Source organism: Convolutriloba macropyga, chromosome 10 (genome assembly GCF_964194025.1).
Source record: "Convolutriloba macropyga chromosome 10, txConMacr16.3, whole genome shotgun sequence".
NCBI classification, from domain to species: domain Eukaryota; kingdom Metazoa; phylum Xenacoelomorpha; order Acoela; family Convolutidae; genus Convolutriloba; species Convolutriloba macropyga.
Window position 1 is genome coordinate 25,009,536 of NC_134477.1, and position 18,026 is coordinate 25,027,561.

The 18,026-nt window shown below is 35.2% G+C and overlaps 1 protein-coding gene across 4 annotated transcripts in view; it reads left to right on the forward strand.

The window, feature by feature from the left end:
• LOC142348380 (uncharacterized) overlaps nt 1-16,230 on the forward strand; it is a 123,822-nt gene extending 107,592 nt beyond the window's left edge. For all 4 annotated transcript variants that reach the window (XM_075399706.1, XM_075399708.1, XM_075399707.1 and 1 more), the window contains exons 3-4: nt 12,427-12,717; nt 15,942-16,230. In XM_075399706.1, the coding sequence (XP_075255821.1) occupies nt 12,427-12,717; nt 15,942-16,173 (523 nt within the window). In that variant the 3' untranslated portion in view covers nt 16,174-16,230. The remainder of the gene's footprint in view (nt 1-12,426; nt 12,718-15,941) is intronic.
• Nucleotides 16,231-18,026: the final 1,796 nt, after the last annotated feature.

Sequence of the window (18,026 nt, forward strand, 5' to 3'; positions counted from 1 at the left end):
TGACAGTAACAGGTACCTCGATTCTAGATACAAAATGCTTCTGTTGAATTTACTCGAAAAAATGGACCTTGAATCCTCTCAAAAGGAAATTTTGAAGCAGGTGATTGTGAAGTCTTGCCTGACTACTGCCTCCTTCAAGCTCATGACTGATGAGCAACTTATGGCAATAGGATTCCCCCTCCCTGCTGTAATTGAGATGAAGTCGATATTGGCTAATGAAGCTCAGGTCTTGACTCCTGTTAGCTCGAACACTCCAACCTCTCTCTCTCTCTCGGTCGAAGTGCTTCCTCGTCTCAAAGTACTCCTGTACGAACTGAACCTGAACAAGATTTCAACGCAGAGTCTTTGAAAGAACTGGCTGCTCACATAGATATGAAGTCTGTTAATGGCTTAAAGATGCTAACCCGTCTTTTAGTGGACGAACTCGTCAAGGTAGATATTTTAGCTTTCTATAATTTTGGTAGGTTTTGTACATCTCTTTGTTTATTAGAGAGTTCCCGGAACGGAAATGGAAAAACTGAAACCCTCCACTGCGTTAAAAATTCAGTTTGCCAAAATAGCCGTTGAGGCTTTTCCAAACTTCGCTTCAGTTGATGAGAACTGTCCCTTTGTAAGATTCTTCGCCTTGTTTTTATTTTTGTTTCATATGACTTGTACTCATTTTTTTCGCGATGTTTAGGCAGTCTTTTACAAGCCGTATTTTAAAGAAAGTTTGCCAGGTGGAGTTTATCGAAAACACACACCAACTGGGACGATTGAGGAGAACCTGAAGAGCCGCAGATCTGAGGCTAAATTGAGAGAAGAGGCTCGTTTGACAAGAGACGGTGTTGTAGTTTTTTTTATCTACGCTATATAGTTTGAGATTCATGGCATCAAATGTGAACAATAGAATTTTAATATCTTTATTGTAGGATCTTCTATTCCTCCAAAACGTGCACGGAAAGAAAGGTCGTTAGAACTTGAAGAGGAACCGGTTAACTTGACTCCTCTCATGATCAAGTTCGGCGGATCAACGATCGATAATGCGCTTCTGAGGAAGCAAACAATTGAAGAGAGACAAACTCTGCTCTCTCAAAAGGGTGCTTTGGACTATTCGGACTATCTCTACTGCGTGGGACTTGAGTTGCGCGATTTTGAGCAGGTTTTAATTATTTTGTCCTGTTTAAGTTTTTGGCCTGTTCTCTAAATAATTTTTTTCAGCTTGACATTGAGTTCAAATTGTGGGTGCCTCGGGCTCTAAAAGACAACTTTGCAAAATTGTTCTTGCTCTATGTCCCAAAGGTTTTGAAAGTGGCCAGAGATAATCCTCCAAGTGAATGCCGGGACAAAATATCTGACCTTCGTTTGAAGCAACGTAAGGGTGTTAAGTGTTTCTTCTAAAAAATTTTGTATTCTTATTTTACCCTAATTTTAGTTCCTGAGAGTGAGCTAGCCTTGCGATTGCTGCCCTTAATTACTCCTGCAAAGCTCCCAACTGGTGTCAAAAATCGCCCGACAGTTGTTGAAGCTGTTATCAAGTGCCGTGATAACTTCATCGTTGATATCTCTGTAATTTTTAGTGTGTAACATTTTGTTGAGTTGTTCCAGAACTAAACATAACTTTTTTAAGGAGATTTCCAATATTGAGCAGGAGGCGAAGAAACATAGCACGGGAGCAATTCTCAAGTCTTCTTCCCAGGTTAAAGTTTTGCATAGTTCTTTTCTGAGATTCTTTGTGTTTCGAGATAGATGAGTATTTTATTGCCCCATCCCTTAGTGTGCTTTGCATCTGCAATGAGAAAAATGATAACACTATTTTTATCCCCATGTCCTAATATATTTCGCTGTGCAAATTGAAAATCATTGTTCTGCTATGCAAAAGAAGCAGAAAAGTTTTGATGAATTTGATTGTTTTTCTGCTGCAGGTCTTTGTGGTTTCACCCGTCGGACCAATTGAAGCAAAGGACTTGTTCAACGCGGTAGACATTGGCTTGAGAATCTTTTATACGCTCAATAAAAAGTATCCAGAGGAAACATTCGTGCTTTGGTCATTCCTGCAGATAATTATCTTCAGGCTGCCGGCGGCGAAAGTACCCACTCAAGTAGATTTGTTTGCAAGGTTGCTAAGTGGTGAACCCGTTGACAAGGAAGCCTGACGCTGACGGTCGTCTTGATTACTACTGTCTTATTACACTACTAAAACTGTTGCTTGTTTATTGATTGTTTTTTTATAACTCAAGTGGATATTTTATTGAAATAGCAGTTGCATATCCAGTTTCCAAATTTTCTTCCTGTGTTGTGCTTATTTGCATGTGTCTGAATTTTGCTAACGCTACTCGCTCTATAGCTTATGCCCTTATGTTATTAATTCATTTTGTTGTGTTTTTCGAAATATCAATTTCACTATGTGTGAAGGTTAATATCTCGATTTTTTTGCCTTATGACAATTTTTTAAACAATTTTTAGATGCTTTTGCATGATATTGAAAAGTGAGTCACTTTGCTGATATACAAAATGAATGAATCACACGAAATCGAGTGCAAGGTACAAGAGTACTACGAGGTTGCAAGCGCAGACTGGATTTTGTTAGAGGAACTCATTGATAGGGATAGTCGCGCTGTTCACCGGGCCATATGAAGTGATCAAAGAGTAGCAATTGATGAGGGGTCCTATGTGCTGAAGTACATTCGCAACCTATACGAAACCTCATTACAGTTTGTTAGGTATGAAGCTGACAAAACCTATCAGGAGGACATAAGTCGTGGTTATCTTGGAATAAAGGTAATAAGTAAACAGCTAATTCCTGCTAATAAGCTAATTTTAGGCCTCTCAGGTGTAGTAACCGACTGCCCTGCTGATATTGATAATAAACCTGAACTAAATTTCTCAGTTTTTTATCGTAATTCTGAGTCATATTCGTTACAAGGTCCCCTGTCATTTGTTAATCACTCGTGCCGCCCTAACTGTAGATACGAAACACCGAAAGGTAGAGATGGCGTGGTTTTTATTAGAAGTTTAAGGGAGATTAATGAAGGCGAGGAAATAACAGTTTCGTACGGGAAAAATTATTTTGGAAAAAATAGGGAATTCTGTTTGTGCCCATTTAAAGAAGACCATAAATCAAAATCTTTGGATACAATTATTTCTGCCCCTGCAAAACGCACCCGTTCAGGTAAATTTTTTTTTACTCATGATGACACTTTTGATGATCACAACTCTGAAGAGGTGCACACACAGCCCGCTGTAAGGTCTGATATTCAAGCTGCAGTTTCTACAGGAACTGGCTCAGGTAATGCGCGCGTTGAAATGTTAATTGATCAATCTGATAACAGTCAAGCAGTTTATTCACCGCTATGTGATGTAAGGATTTCTAGTAACGAAAAAAATGATTGCTCAAAAGCCGGCGGTGATATATCATTTTCTCTAGTTAGTCAGAGTCAGCCAATTCCAGTTAGATCTTCTCGTAGGTACAACGAAAATGTTAGCTCACAGATTAATGCGGAATGTAGTTTCCTTTATCAAGTTAATTGCGAGTTTTGTACTAAACAATCTGTTCTCACAAACCATAATTTCCTTGAGCACATGCGGGTAAATCATCGCTTAGAAGCAGAGTTCAAATGTGTTATATGTTTTCGTCTTTTTTCTGGTTTCAACAGCTTTGTTAACCATATAAAAAAACATGAATCAGAATTGGCAGTTTCACGAAGTGAAGAGGTTGATAATTTTTTGTCAAGTCAAAGTAGTAACAGTACAGATGTATCAACCGAAACTTCATGTGTTATCGAGTCCCTTCACGAGCCTGGTAATAGTGGTCTTGCTGGAATAATATCTTCATCTTTTTTACGAAAACAGAGCAGAGTCTACAGTTGGTGTAAGGCTAAGTATCAACAAGGAAGCTATGACGGTACCTTTTGTTGCAAGTTTAAAAACTGTTCAGTATAAAATCTTAGCTTAAGTAATTACACTTCTCATCTCAGTAACTATCACGGCGCAGCTTCATCTTTTACTTGTCCTTTCTGTCCTAGAGAGTTTTGTAGTTTAAGTTATTTAAATAAGCATGCTAGGAAAGAGCACCGAACTTTAATCAAACATAGACTCGACCCGCTAGATCCAGAAACAGAATCTGAGACTAATGAAGATTCAAGTATGCCCTATAGCAATGATTGTGTTGAAATAGTTGAAGAGTCTGATCTGAGCGAAAGGATTTCTCGTTTAACTGATGGCTCCCTAGGTGAAAATGTTTTGTTAAGAATGTTAGGCGACATTTCAACAACGTGGAACCAAGCTTTCCGTTACCTAGGTGCCACTAAAAATTTCACTGAGGATATAATGAAAACAGTTCACCTTTGCTTGGGTATTATCTCATCAGATTGTCCAAACGTTTTGTCGAGTGCTACTTTTTGCGATCTACTCAAGGCTGCCGGAGATTTCAATTTCTGCCAGGCTGAAAATGAATATCAGGTTTTAAAATTATTGAAACAGAAAAAGCAGTTTGTTATGCCGTGCGATATTGTTTTTGGAGTTGAACATGAGATAAGATTAAGCAAAGGTAAATCAACGCACAAGGAAGTTGAGAGGACCGGTCAATTTGTATCTATTTCGAAAGTTCTTGAAAACACTGTTTTTTATCATGACGAAATTTTTTCCATAATGGCGTCCTATAGTTGCTTGCTTGAAAGTCTGAGTAAAAATGGGATTATCTTGGATAGTATGCAAACTCTAGGAAAGCTGAATTTGTCCGAAAACGCTAACGAAACAAATCCTCTTAGTGACGTAGATTTGGTGATAAAGCATAGTGAATCAGATGAGGTCTTCAATTTAAGCTTACAGTTATACTTTGATGAAGTTGAACCCGTTAACCCAATTGGAAGTAGAGCTTCGATACATAAAATAGGTTGTTTCTATTGGTGTTTGAAAAACCTTCCACCATTGCTTCTATCGGATATGAGAATGACCCATCTTGCTGCACTAGTGCCTTACCTTGATATTGAGACTTATGGTTTTAAAGAAGTTTTGACTGTACTGCGGAACGATCTACTGGCTTTAGAAAACGGTATTCAAATTCTTACTAGGTCTGGTAAAACAGTATTTGTCGCACTAAGACGAGTTGATTTTGTTGCGGACAATTTAGCTTATCATGCTGTTTTTGGTTTCAATAAAAGTTTTTCCGGAGGACTCTGTTGTGAAAAATGCGTTCTCCCCCAATCGTTATTCAAGTCAGTTTTTGAAGAACGCCATAAAGATCTTAGAAGTTCTGAGTCATGTAGATTGGATGCATCCGCCAAACGAAACGGCGTTAAGCATATTTGTGTTCTTGAAAGTCAATTTTTCGACCCTTATAAAAATTTTACCGCTGACTTGCATCATGACATTTTTTAAGGCAGTTTAATGAATATTTTGCGCATTGTTTTGAGTGAGCTGGTTCCCGACTACCTGAGTATTGATTGTTTAAATTCAAGAATCAATAATTTTGGCTATGGTCGTGATATCGACGGTAGACCCTCAGAAATTGATTTTGAACGAATAAAAGATAAGTCCCGAGGCCACTTCAAACAAAAGTACGATCAAATGTTTACTCTTTATCGATTTTTACCGCTCATGATATATGACCTTGTACCTTTCAACGAAGTCTGGAAGTTCTTGCTTCATTTTTTGGATCTAATTTCTTTTTTGCTTAGCCCGACTTTCGTGGAATCCGACTATCATCTGTTGGGAGTCCTAATATGTAAGTTATCTTGTTTGTTAGTTTTTTGATCATACATCTTATTTTAAATCTGCTCTGTTGTTTCAGATGAGCATCTGGAGAAATACGTGCAGCTTTTTCCCACGGAGTCGGTAACGTTTAAACAACATAAATTAATTCATTACCCGAGGGTTCTCAAATCGTCGGGACCTTTTCTCTACCAAAGTGTTTTGAGGTACGAACGCAAACATCAGTTTTTTAAGCGGCTAACTTATAATATCTGCAAGTTCAAAAATATTTGTAAAAGTCTTGCTTTACGACACCAAGTTAACGAGTACTATGGTGGAACGAGTCTGTGCCTGTCAAAGTCAATGAGTTTCCTGGCTGTAAAACTGAAACCCTTAGTGAATCTTTAATGTCGAGAAACGAAGAGTATCGCAAGTTTTTTAAATCATATGAGTGCTTGCAATCAACTAGCGCTGTCATAATGGGGACAAAATACGGCTACAATGACGTTATAATCAAAGACCTAGATAATGAAAACTCTCATGTACCTCAGTTTTTACTAATACAAAAAGTTTTGTTTTCTGAACCTGATATTTTTTTTACTTGCTTCAAAATAAAAACTCATGAATATCATGAATCATCTCGTTCTTACTGTGTTTCTGTGAATTACAGTGAAGGACTCGTCATTGTTGCTTTCGACGAATTGTTTGATTTTCATCATTTATCTCTTCACAAATGCGCTGTTGTAGATTGTTTTTTTGAACACGTTGTCCTAAGGCAAGCACTGAAGTACAACAACTATGCATCTAATTTTAAATTTTATTGAGGAATTTCCTTTTTCTCAAAATTTTCATACAAAAAACGTGTTTGGCTAGCAGCTAATTGTGTTCGTTTGGTAAATTTTTCCAGGGACATGTTGCTCTTTGTTTTTCGACCTTCGGTCATGTCTGATTGATAAATTTTTGTTAGGTTTTTTGACCTTCAGCAGTCAGATTTGGCCGTTAGGTTTTTCGACCTTCGGCAAAATCTCATGAAAAAGTTGGCTGTTAGGTTTCTCGACCTTCAGTTGGCCCTTGAATTTTGGTCTGGTAGTTTTTTGTCTTATATTCCGGTCTGGTAGTTTTTGGTCGTTTATTTCGGTCTGGAAGTTTTGGTCTGTTAAATTTTTAACTTATTCAATAAAGTGTGTTTAGACATGGACATTCAAAGAATTGTGCAACGAAATGGATATGAGTTCTATTTCTACGACAATGACGAAAACGAAGATGTTGTGACAATGCTAGACTACATGTGGTATCTTCAAAAACACGTGAATTTAGTGCTAATTAATAGGGTTATAGTGATAGGAGATTCAAATTTGCGGAACGCTTTTGACGATTTTAATGATCTTGACTGTATTAGGGATTTACCGGTTGTTAACAAAAGTAGAGGTGGTAGATGTGCACGCCATTTAATTGATTGTTACCCTGAGATAGTGAAATATAGATATATAATCATTTGCGTTGGTAATAATGATTTAAACACCACAAGTGATGAAAAGCTATTGAAGTACTACACTGACCTGATTGAACACCTGCCATATGAACATCATATATTTTTTCTAGAATTGCTACCACGTTTGGATCACGCTGAATTTTATCTTAACGATAAAGGAGAAAAAAAGTTTAGACATACAAGATTGCAGTCATTTAATTTGAGAATGAAAAATAAATTAGGTGCTAAGTTTTATGGAAATAAAATAATACATCCCTGTCATTTCCTACCTCACGATCGTGCTCATTTGAATGATTTCGGTAAAAAAAATTGATTGTCACTGTCTCAAAGATGGCAAAAAATCTGTTAAAAAAGAACTAATAGTTGCGTAATTCTCCTTTAACAAGTAGCTTTGGCTCAAACTGATTAGTAATTTTAAATTGATGATTTTAACGAGCTTTAATTGTCTCTTTGCAATAAAACGTTTTGAAAAAGAGCCAAAGGCACGTGTTTTACTGCTTTTAAGTACTTCTGTTCAGAGGTCATAATTATTTCCTGCTCAAATTTTTTGAAGTGACCCATTGTTGGATTTCAAGTCTCATCGTAACCGTTTCTGACTGATATCTGAGCAGAAGCACTTAAAAGTTCTTATTCTCTTGGTAATTTTCTGCTTCTGTTAGTTTTATGTGTTGTGTTTGTTTTATTAAAAAAAGTCTGCTTCCCGGACACAAAACCAAAAAAATAGCTTTAGTAACTGTTTGTTTTTAGTTGTTGTTAATTCGAGTTCATGATAAACTATTCAGAAAATAATTTGCTCAGTTACTGTTCAAGTTGTGCTTTATTAGTTTTACTTGTGGTGCTTGATTAATTATTTTAAAAAAGTTTGCTCAGTGAACTCAAATGCAAAAACATCATAAAGAACTGTTACTCTGCTGCTTCTATTATTTAAATCCGTAATCCTTGATTAGTTATTCGAAAAAAGTTTGCTTAGCGGACCAAAAAACCAAAAAAATAGCATTAGAAACTGTTTATTTTTAGTTCTTGTGCGTGCATGATTATTTATTCAGAAAATAATTTGCTTAGCTACTGTTCAAGTTGTGCTTTACTAGTTGTACTTCTTGATTAATTTTTTTAAAAGTTTGCTCAGTGAACTCAAATGCAAAAACACCATTAAGAACTTAGTTTTCTATTTCTATTAGTTTAATCCGTTCTCCTTGATTAGTTATTTGAAAAATGTTTGCTTAGCAGACAGAAAACCAAAAAAAAACATTAGTAACTGTTAATTTTCTGCTTCTGCTAGTTTTACGTGTTGTGTTTGGTTTATTAAAAAAGTCTGCTATCCGGAAACAAGACCAAAAAGCCTTAGTAAATGTTAATATTGTGCTTCTATTAGTTCAACGTGCTGTGCTTGATGAATTGTTCATAAACGTTTGCTTAGCGGACACAAAACCAAAGAAAATAGCATTAGTAGTTTTTTATTTTTAGTTATTGTTAATTCGCGTGCATGCTTATTTATTCAGAAAAAAATTTGCTTAGTTACTGCTTCAACCAAAAAAATAGTATCAGTAACTGTTAAATTTGTGCTTCTATTATTGTTTTGTTGTGCTTGATTATTTAAAAAAAATCTTGCTTAGTAGACACAAAACCAAAGAAAATACCTTTAGTTGTTGGTTTATTCAGTATAAGTTGGTTTGGCTCAAATGTGTTGAATGGTTTAAACTGTTAGGTTTTTCGACCTTCAGTTGATTTTTGAATAAAGGTGTTGCAATATTGAGCCAAATAAACAAATATTCTGTTTATTAGTTCTTGTGATCAGAAGTCCTAAGTAATTTTAGCTTTAATTTTTGTACTTGACCAGTTATTAGGTTGCCATGTTCTAATCTTTGATACTAGAAAACCTCTGACTTAGACCTTAACTTTATGCATAATTTAGGCTTGGCTTCTGAGCACAGGAACTACGCAATCACATTCTACCACCCCTGTGCTGTTCATTAATCTTTAAAATTAAAACTAAAATTTTTAAACTCGTTGAACTAAAACCAAACAAAAAGCATGAGTTTTACTTGTGATCTGTTTGACTTTATTTAGTTTTTTCCTCGCAAGGGGTCAGAAAGCAACGTGATGAAAAAATGTCGAGCCATGGCTTGAGCGTTTTTGTTTTTGTCGATGTTCATGTGTTACTAGTTGTTTTCTGTGGTTTCTCATTTTCTCGTCTTGTCCTTGTTATTTTGTTGTCTTTAAGTAGGAGGTTTTTAAACTGTTTTCAGAGAGTAAGCTTTTATTTAGTTCGTCTGCATTTTTTGTGTTTGGTCCTGTTATTTCTATTCTTGTTTCCTCTTTGTCGCGTGTCATTGATCTTTTTGTCTGCTTTTTTGATGTCTTTTATAGTGTTTTCTTCTTGTGTCTCTTGCTTCAGTAAATTAAGTTTAAATGGAATTGTTTTCGTAGATAGTTCACAGCCGGTTGCCTAGTTTTCTAATATTGTAATCTTCTCTAGTTAATATTTTTTTAAAATAATTTTATTCGTCTTGTTGTTTTTTCCGGAATTTTTTTTTACAGGATGCTACTTTGTTTAATCGCATGACCTAAAGTTTTGTTGCTCATTTTGCCTTATTTCGCCATTAATTTTGTTTGTTATTAAGTTTTTTGCTTGCTGTCTTAAAACTTGTTTCTGTGGTCTTTCGTTCTTCCAACTATTGTTTCGAGCTAGGTTCTGTTTGTTTCTTCCTTAGGTTCTGTCAGTAATTGTTTCTTGCTTCAAGAAGTTAGGTTTTGGACGGAATTGTTTTCGTAGATACTGCTCAGCCGGTTGTCTGTCTTTTTAATATTTTAATATTCTCGAAGTAATGTTTTGTTTTAATACTCTTCATTTTGTTGTTCTTTCCGGAATTTTTTTCAGGACGCTACTTAATTTTATTGCTTGAACTAAAGTTTTGTCGCTCATTTTGTCTCATTTCGCCATTCCATTTGTTTGTGCGAAAGTTTTGTTGCTTGATGTTTTAAGACGCGTTTTGTGTGGTGTTTCGTTCTTTCAACTATTGTTTCGAGGTTCTGGTTGCTAGGTATGTTCCTTGTTTGTTTTAACAAACCTGTTCAAGATTCTGTTTTCATGGTTAGTTGAGTCTTTGTTTCTTCCGGTTCACTCTTCTTTTATAACCTTGTACTGGTTCCTTTTCATGAGGAATTCGTGAACTTAGGTGGTTGCCCGTCGTTGTTTTTGATCCGAGTCAATTTTTTCCTAGTATTGTAAGATTTTGTTTTTGTCTTTTGGTTTTTGGAATGTTATGCTTCTGCTTCTTTTCTCTTGGTTGAAACTTAAGTTTCTTTTTTGTCTTTCGCTGTTGAGTGGTTTGATTTTTATCTAAGCCTTCAATTCTATTAATCTCCATCGCTACTTTTTTCGCATGTTTTTCCCATTCTATAAATGTCTTTCTCTCGTTCACTTGGAATGAAATGTTCTCTTTTGTCAAAAAATTTTTCCTGTTTTTTGTTTTCCTAATTACTTTTTGCCTGTTTGGGTAATTTGTTTTTGTATGAGTTTCGCTTTATCGTGTCCCGTTTTTAAATCTATCCATTAGCTCTATCCGTTGTTTAGCTTGAATTTTCTTTAGAACATTGTTTTTTGTTGTTGTTTCTGCATAATTTCTTGTCAGCTTGCTTGTTGATTTCCTGTTCTTAAATCTCCTCCCCTTGTAATCTTCTCTTGTTTTCTTTTTCCATTTGTTTTTGTTTTCCTATTGATGTTTCTCCTAGATGTATCTTTTTTTGTTCTTTTGTAGGGCTTCTGTGGCTGTTTTTGTTCAGTTCTTTTACTAGGTCTTTTTCTTCCAAATTTTGATTTTTCTTGTCTAAACTGTTTTTTGGTAAATTGTTTGCCTTTTTGGCCGTTTCTGCTGAAGTCATGAATGATCTTCGACAATTTCTGATTGCTTTCTGACCCCCTAATTAAGTATTGATTCTTCTCGGCATTCTCTATATGATCAACTTCCGATTTATTGATATTTGGCACTTGTTTTAATGTCTTCACCTGTGTTGTTTTGTTTGGTCTCTGCTTTTTCGTTTGTTTTAGTGAGAGACTTCAAGGATCCGGCCTTGCCGCGCATCATTTTATGGCACTCCAATAGTTTGGGACCTTAGTGGACGCCTTCTCGATGGCGGTCCTGTATAAGGTGTGTACTCTGTGCATACTGAGCCGAGATTCACTTTAAAAATACAACTTTCTGGATTGTTTTCTAAATAATTGGTTCATAAAGTGACTGAAGAAAATTTTTCTGTCAGTTTACTGTTCTTTTACTACCTGGTCAAGTATTGTTTCGTTTTGCTTTTTCGTTTGTTTTAGTGAGAGCCTTCAAGGATCCGGCCTTGCCGCGCATCCTTTTATGGCACTCCAATAGTTTGGGACCTTAGTGGACGCCTTCTCGATGGCGGTCCTGTATAAGGTGTGTACTCTGTGCATACTGAGCTGAGATTCACTTTAAAAATACAGTATACTGGAATACGCTTTCTCAATAGTCGGTTGATAAATTGACTGGAGAAAAGTTTTCCGACAGTTTACAATGTTCTTTTACACTTGTTTTTGTCTTGCCGGACAGTTAGTCTACCTGAACAGAGCTAAAAGCACCTGAATTTTTCCGGAACTAATACCTGAACTCATAGAGGATTCAGGTAAATTTACCTGAAAAAAACACCTGAGCTTACCTGAACAGTTCAGGTAGATTTGTCTCACCTGAACCACACCTGAACACACCTGAAAAATACCTGAAATTTACCTGAAAAATTCAGGTATCACTGCCTGAACTTTTACCTGAACTTACCTGAAAATTACCTGAAAAAAACACCTGAACTGTTCAAGAAATTTTAACAGTTCAGGTAAATTTACCTGAAATTTACCTGAAATTTCAGGTAGTTTTTGCCTGAAATTTCAGGTAAATTTCAGGTAAATTTACCTGAAATTTCAGGCAAAAACTACCTGAAATTTCAGGTAAATTTCAGGTAAATTTACCTGAACTGTTAAAATTTCTTGAACAGTTCAGGTGTTTTTTTCAGGTATTTTTCAGGTAAGTTCAGGTAAAAGTTCAGGCAGTGATACCTGAATGTTTCAGGTAAATTTCAGGTATTTTTCAGGTGTGTTCAGGTGAGACAAATCTACCTGAACTGTTCAGGTAAGTTCAGGTGTTTTTTCAGGTAAATTTACCTGAACTTTTTTTGGTGTGAACGCTCTTAAAATTCATTATAGGCTGAATACAACGTTGGTGGAAGTTAACGCAATTGTGTAATTTTCTCAGGAGCACAATGACGGTAATAGTTGCTGCGTCACGGGAGGAACTCACAAGCCAAATGGTCCAATCACGTCACTCTCAGAGGGAGAAATCTCTCACAGCCTACTCAGCATTCCACGACAAATTCCAACAGTGTAAAGAGACGAACCTAGTAGGGGGGTTGCAGATTTACAAAGTGGGTGCTGAATCTCCTCCGAGTGTTCGCATCTCGGATGCCAGTTCCTCCACATCCAATGAGAGTGAAGTCAAATTGTCATTGTCAGGACCATCAATCGGCACATATCAAATTGAATCCAGGTTAGGCTGTGCAAGTAATAATTCCAGGAAAAAAACGCTCCTAATCATGGATTTCAGAAGGTCTCAATCTGAATATTCTTAGCATCAACTCCATTCATTAGCATAACACAATCAAGCACAACACATACCGTAAGAATGCAATACGTATGCATCATAAATTTGCCACTGGGAACGATTTATGTATCAAAAATGTTAAGACATTTCTAAATAAACAGACAAACATTTAATTGTTCCGAGCCTCTTGATGGGGGAGGAACTATATACTCAACTGGGTTTTTTTTGTTCCGTGAATTTTCGCCGCTCGATATATTCATCGCAGAGAGTTGAGACTGGTATCATTAGAAAGCTCGTCCAGCGTAGAATATGGAATTAAAAAGATTTTTTTAATTTTCGTTTTCTACAGGGAGTTATCGAGGCTTAAACTTCTGAGAAAAGAAGAGTGAATTCACGTTGTTTTTATTCACATTTTCCGGAATTTTTGCTTAAATTTTCGTCAATTTTGCTAAAATTTGATATAATTTTCAAGAATAGTGTCGTTGATTTTATTTTTGAAGACGAACAAGCATTTTTGATTGTTTTGATTTAATTTTTTGGTCAAAAAATCTGGATAAACATTTCAAAATTTAGCCTTTTTCATCAACAACAGCACGAAATAAGCTACTTTAGTCCACTTTGATTAAATTTGCCTACAGTACACCCCCAAACAACACTCATACAATCTTTGTAGACTCAGAGGGGGGCTATTTCTACTTTAGAGTCCGCAGAGAGTGCCTTGTAGTTAAAACTTTGCCGTTTTTTGCTAACTTAACTCGTTGATTATCAAAAATGCAGAATTTATTTTGAGTTTCAACTCAGAAATTATCTATATCCACAACATTCGAAAAATCAATTGTTCTTAACGGACAATAAGTATTAACAGGGGTAGTTTTGGGCCATTCTTGGACTGTTACAATCCAAAAAAAATCGGGTTGTAATCAGTCGGTCTTTTTTTTTTAAAAAAAAAGACTTTTTTTTAATAATAAAGAACAGAACATATCAAATCAAAGCTCAGGAGTGATAGGTCCAACCAATTCGCTTGCTAAACAGCTCCAGGCTAATGCATTTAGTTTTTTAATTGAAAGTTTATGGTCGTTTCTTTTTTAAAAATAATTGACTTTTCAATAAATAATGGCTTAATTAACTTTTCCTCTATTTTTTTCTTAATTTGTTCAACTTCCAGCTTAGTGTCAGCAAAAAAAAGACTGCTTCTTCTTTCTACTGAGTTAACATTTATTCTCGGTTGCAGTTTTAAGCCTGAAATTATTGTTTTCTGGCTTTGATACTACAAGATTTTAGATTTTTGTTTGTTTTGATATTTGCCAGTTTTTCACGTTTTCTAATTTTGTCCCATTATCACATTATTGACAGTTCTCATGTCACCTTATTAGCATTCAAATTAAAGCACAATTGAACATATTAAAATCCTGAAAGATATAAATCATCGTTTTAATGGCCTCGACGCCTCTTTCTTGAAGAAATCAATTGATTTTTTTAATTTTGTCTTAACTGTCATTTATACTTTGTCGTTTCGGTCGTATGAAATTTCCTGTATAGTGATAGCTTTCATTGGCTTTTCATTTAAGAATAGAAAAACCGATATTCTGATATTAGCAGGTAGCTGATGGATTTTATGACTTTCAAACCCATCGTTTTCCAAAATTAAAAAAAGAACTTTTTTAACTTCGCAATTTTGTTCTTTTTATGTTTCTTTTTGTTACCTAATCTCGTTAGTTGATTACAGGTCAAATATGACATTATGGGTGCCAAGGGAATAAAAGGGATTGGTGTCCCAAAATCTTTTTTTTAAAGATTTTGTTATGACCTTACTGGCTTCGACACCGCTTTTTCACAAAAAAAAATTAAATTAATTTGATTTTTGTCATATTTGACGTTCTTTTTGTAGATGCAAGAAATATTCTGGATAATTACAGGTCTCGAGGGTTTCCTTTTCATGAAAAAACGACGATATTGAAATAGCTCTTTTTGTAATTAATGCCTTTCATGACATTGAATGTAATTTTGTTTCGAAAAAAAATTAAAAGTATTACATACTTTAGCACTTCGCTTTTTTGTCTACTTGTTACCTAGTCTTACTAATGAATGGCCACGTACTACATTATAGCTGTTTGAAGAAGGCGCAATCAAATATATTTTGAGTGCCAAAATTTGGCTTGACGGTTTTGACAGCGTTTTCTGGCAAGTTTCAATTGAAATTTTGTTTGTTCTTTGTTGTTCTTTTTAGCCGCTCTAAAAAATGAATAAGGTCAGATCCTAATGCCCTTCTATAGAAGCAGTGGTAATCGCAAATTTGTGGTAATATTAATTTATTCCTAATGGTATTTATTACTTTGAAGTTAATTGTTTCAAAAAAATAAGTTAATTTTTTTTACTTTTTTGTTTTTGTTCTTTTTTGTATAATTGTTACCAAACCTTTTTATGGACTGGTCGCATATGTTTTCTGGTGGTTTATAAGTTATTTTTGTTTATTTTCAGGTTTATCTGACGGTATGTTGACTTTGTTATTAAATTTAGTTTTTAAGAGGGACATAAATTTTTTGATGTAATTAATGTTTGTTGTTGTTGTTGTTTGATTTTGCTGTTCGTTTTGACTCGCTTTCTTAATATTGACATATTACAGCAATCTAATGCATCAATTTTTACTCCACTGAGTTATTTGTTTTGGAGGTTATCTTATCGTTCATACAGAATTTTTTGAAAGACTTGGGCTTTTTTGGGATTCGCAAAAAATAATTTTTGGGTTTTTCTATCTGTTCCTCATTTGGTAGACAATTATGCCAAAATTGTGGATGGGCGGGGTCGGAACCTTATGTGCCATTGCACATAACCGAGCCGCCTTGTTCAGTTCATAATCAAACTTCTGTTTTTATTAAAGTGTTCCAAAAGAAATGATCCGAAACGCCGTTAATCTAGGTACCTGGTCGATTCAATGATTAACATTTTGAATCAACCACGATTGCACCAAACTAAGACTTGCTGAAATTAAAACCTTTTAAGTCAAGCAATGACCGGAGTACAACCTCCACAACTACAATTTACAAATGGCAACTTACAATTACTCAAAAATTTCATTTTTATGGTTCAACCGGAACCCTTTGATGCTCAACCATTAGATGTTTGTTGGCTAGTTTTAAAGCATATTTATTGTGTTGAATGATTATTTTCAGACATCAACGACTCAGTGTTTCCAGTATACCAAAGTCAAGGAAGTCCAGCAATGCGCCTCACATCCATTCCCGCATTGCCGAACCCAAAAGGAGCAGCGTGACCAGTGCTAACAACGTGTGGGTGTTTGCAGTTCCCAACGATGATGACGACTATCCCAGTTCCAGCTACATCAACGTCACTTATCAAGACATCACACATCTTCTGCAAAATCTGAGATTCGAAGACACGTAAAATAAATAATTGATTTGATGTTCACATTTGTCGAATATATCTGATTTAAAAATTATGTAGAATCTTTGCAGTTTTAAATGACTTCCTAAAAGACTTCAGGTAATTTAAGGATCTCAAAATAGCAAACACCGACGTGGACAGTGTTAAAACTGAAAGCAAAAAACTGTACTTTTTTTTCTAAATTCAAGAACTGTTTCTGCAAACACTTCTTATTTCATCAGAACTAAACATTTTAGTATTTTCGAAAAAAAATTTCAACATATCGCTTTCGTGAAATGAACATCAAATCAACCAAATTCATTACTGAAGAGTAGAGATGGAAATCTTGTATTTGGTATATTGTCAGAACATATGGTTTGAACTAACCTCCCCTAGTATAGAGCAATACAGAGGAAGTTGAGAATTAAAGATTTTATGGATAACCAGTTTGAAACATTTGATACAAATGGTCATATATTTTATGAAACTCAGCAGAAAAAATATTTTTCACTTGTTTTTTGTTAATATTGATTGTGTAATATTGGTTGTGGAACTCATGTAAAAGAATTTTTTTGAAAATTACTAAAGTTTTCTGTTTCTTTAAAAATACTATAAACAGTGAAAAGGTTAAAAAAAAATAGTGTAACCAATATTCCTCAAAACTACTGAACTAGAGCTTTTAAGGACAGCCTATGATGTTCCTTCACCTGTAAGACACAAGTAGAGGTAGAGTACAAAAACTGTCAGAAATAAAAAAAAATAGAAAAATTACATATTTTGGTACAAATTGCGGTTTAAATATTCCTAAAACCACAATATTAACTTAAAATTTTGCTTTTAACACATCTGCTTGATTTTGAAAAACTAATTGTCCCATCTATGCTAATCAAAATTGAGAAGTTTTTTGAAAAAGCTTCAAAGTTGTGCCAAAAATACATAAAATTAGTGTAACAGTTGCCTCAAAAAGTCCACCCCATTAATTAGAAAAAAAACAAAGAAGACCTAAATGCACCGTGACGAATCTTGGGTGAAGTTCACTTGCCGAAAAAAATTTTTGTTGATGGGGTTTGTATTTGTCATCAACAAAAAAAAAGTTTTTTTTGTTGATGGGGTTTGTATTTATGCGTGTAATGGGTGTGATGTTTGTGTTTGCAGTGTGTGTCTGTGTCTGTGTCTTTCAAATTGTACTACATTAATCTTTCTAGAATGTGCTGAAGAGTTCTCGTTTGTCTGCCAAAAAAATGTCGTTCTCCAATGTCGTTCTATAAGCTGCTTTTGGAATACTCCCAACGCTTTCTCTGACAGAATTTAGAAGTTGTTTTTTTGACCTTCAGAGGCATGTTGGAACGTACTGTGTTACGCACAGACTGGCATGAGCCATCTTGTTAAATCACAGGACCCAGTCTGCCTTTTTCAAGGTGATGCCGATCTTGAATCTCTCATACCTAGCGTAGTTGCTAAGCTTTGCTTTTCTGTGACCACAATGAACTGTGCCAGCCAATTGAGGTCTGGCGCAGATCTTCTGGTTTAAAAAAGGAGGTTATCAGCTCATGACATTCCCCGACCGCAAGTTCGAATTTGGGCTAACTCACAAGCACGCGCATCTGTTTCAACAAAATTTTTTAGCACTTGAGAGAAGAGCCAGGAGCAATAAATAATTCCGAAATTGTGTGAACGGACTTGCCAGACTCGTCCAGTGAGTTTCTAGTTTTGGTTAAAATCCGAGTGGTTTGAGATTGATCGCTTGATTGCTCAGCTGAATAGTTAAACAGTAGTATTGTTGTTCTTGTCTTTACGAGGCACAAATTATTTCCCTCTTCCCGTCGTTTGATTTCCATTTTTTTTGGAAAAATTAACTGTTTGAGTTCAAAGCA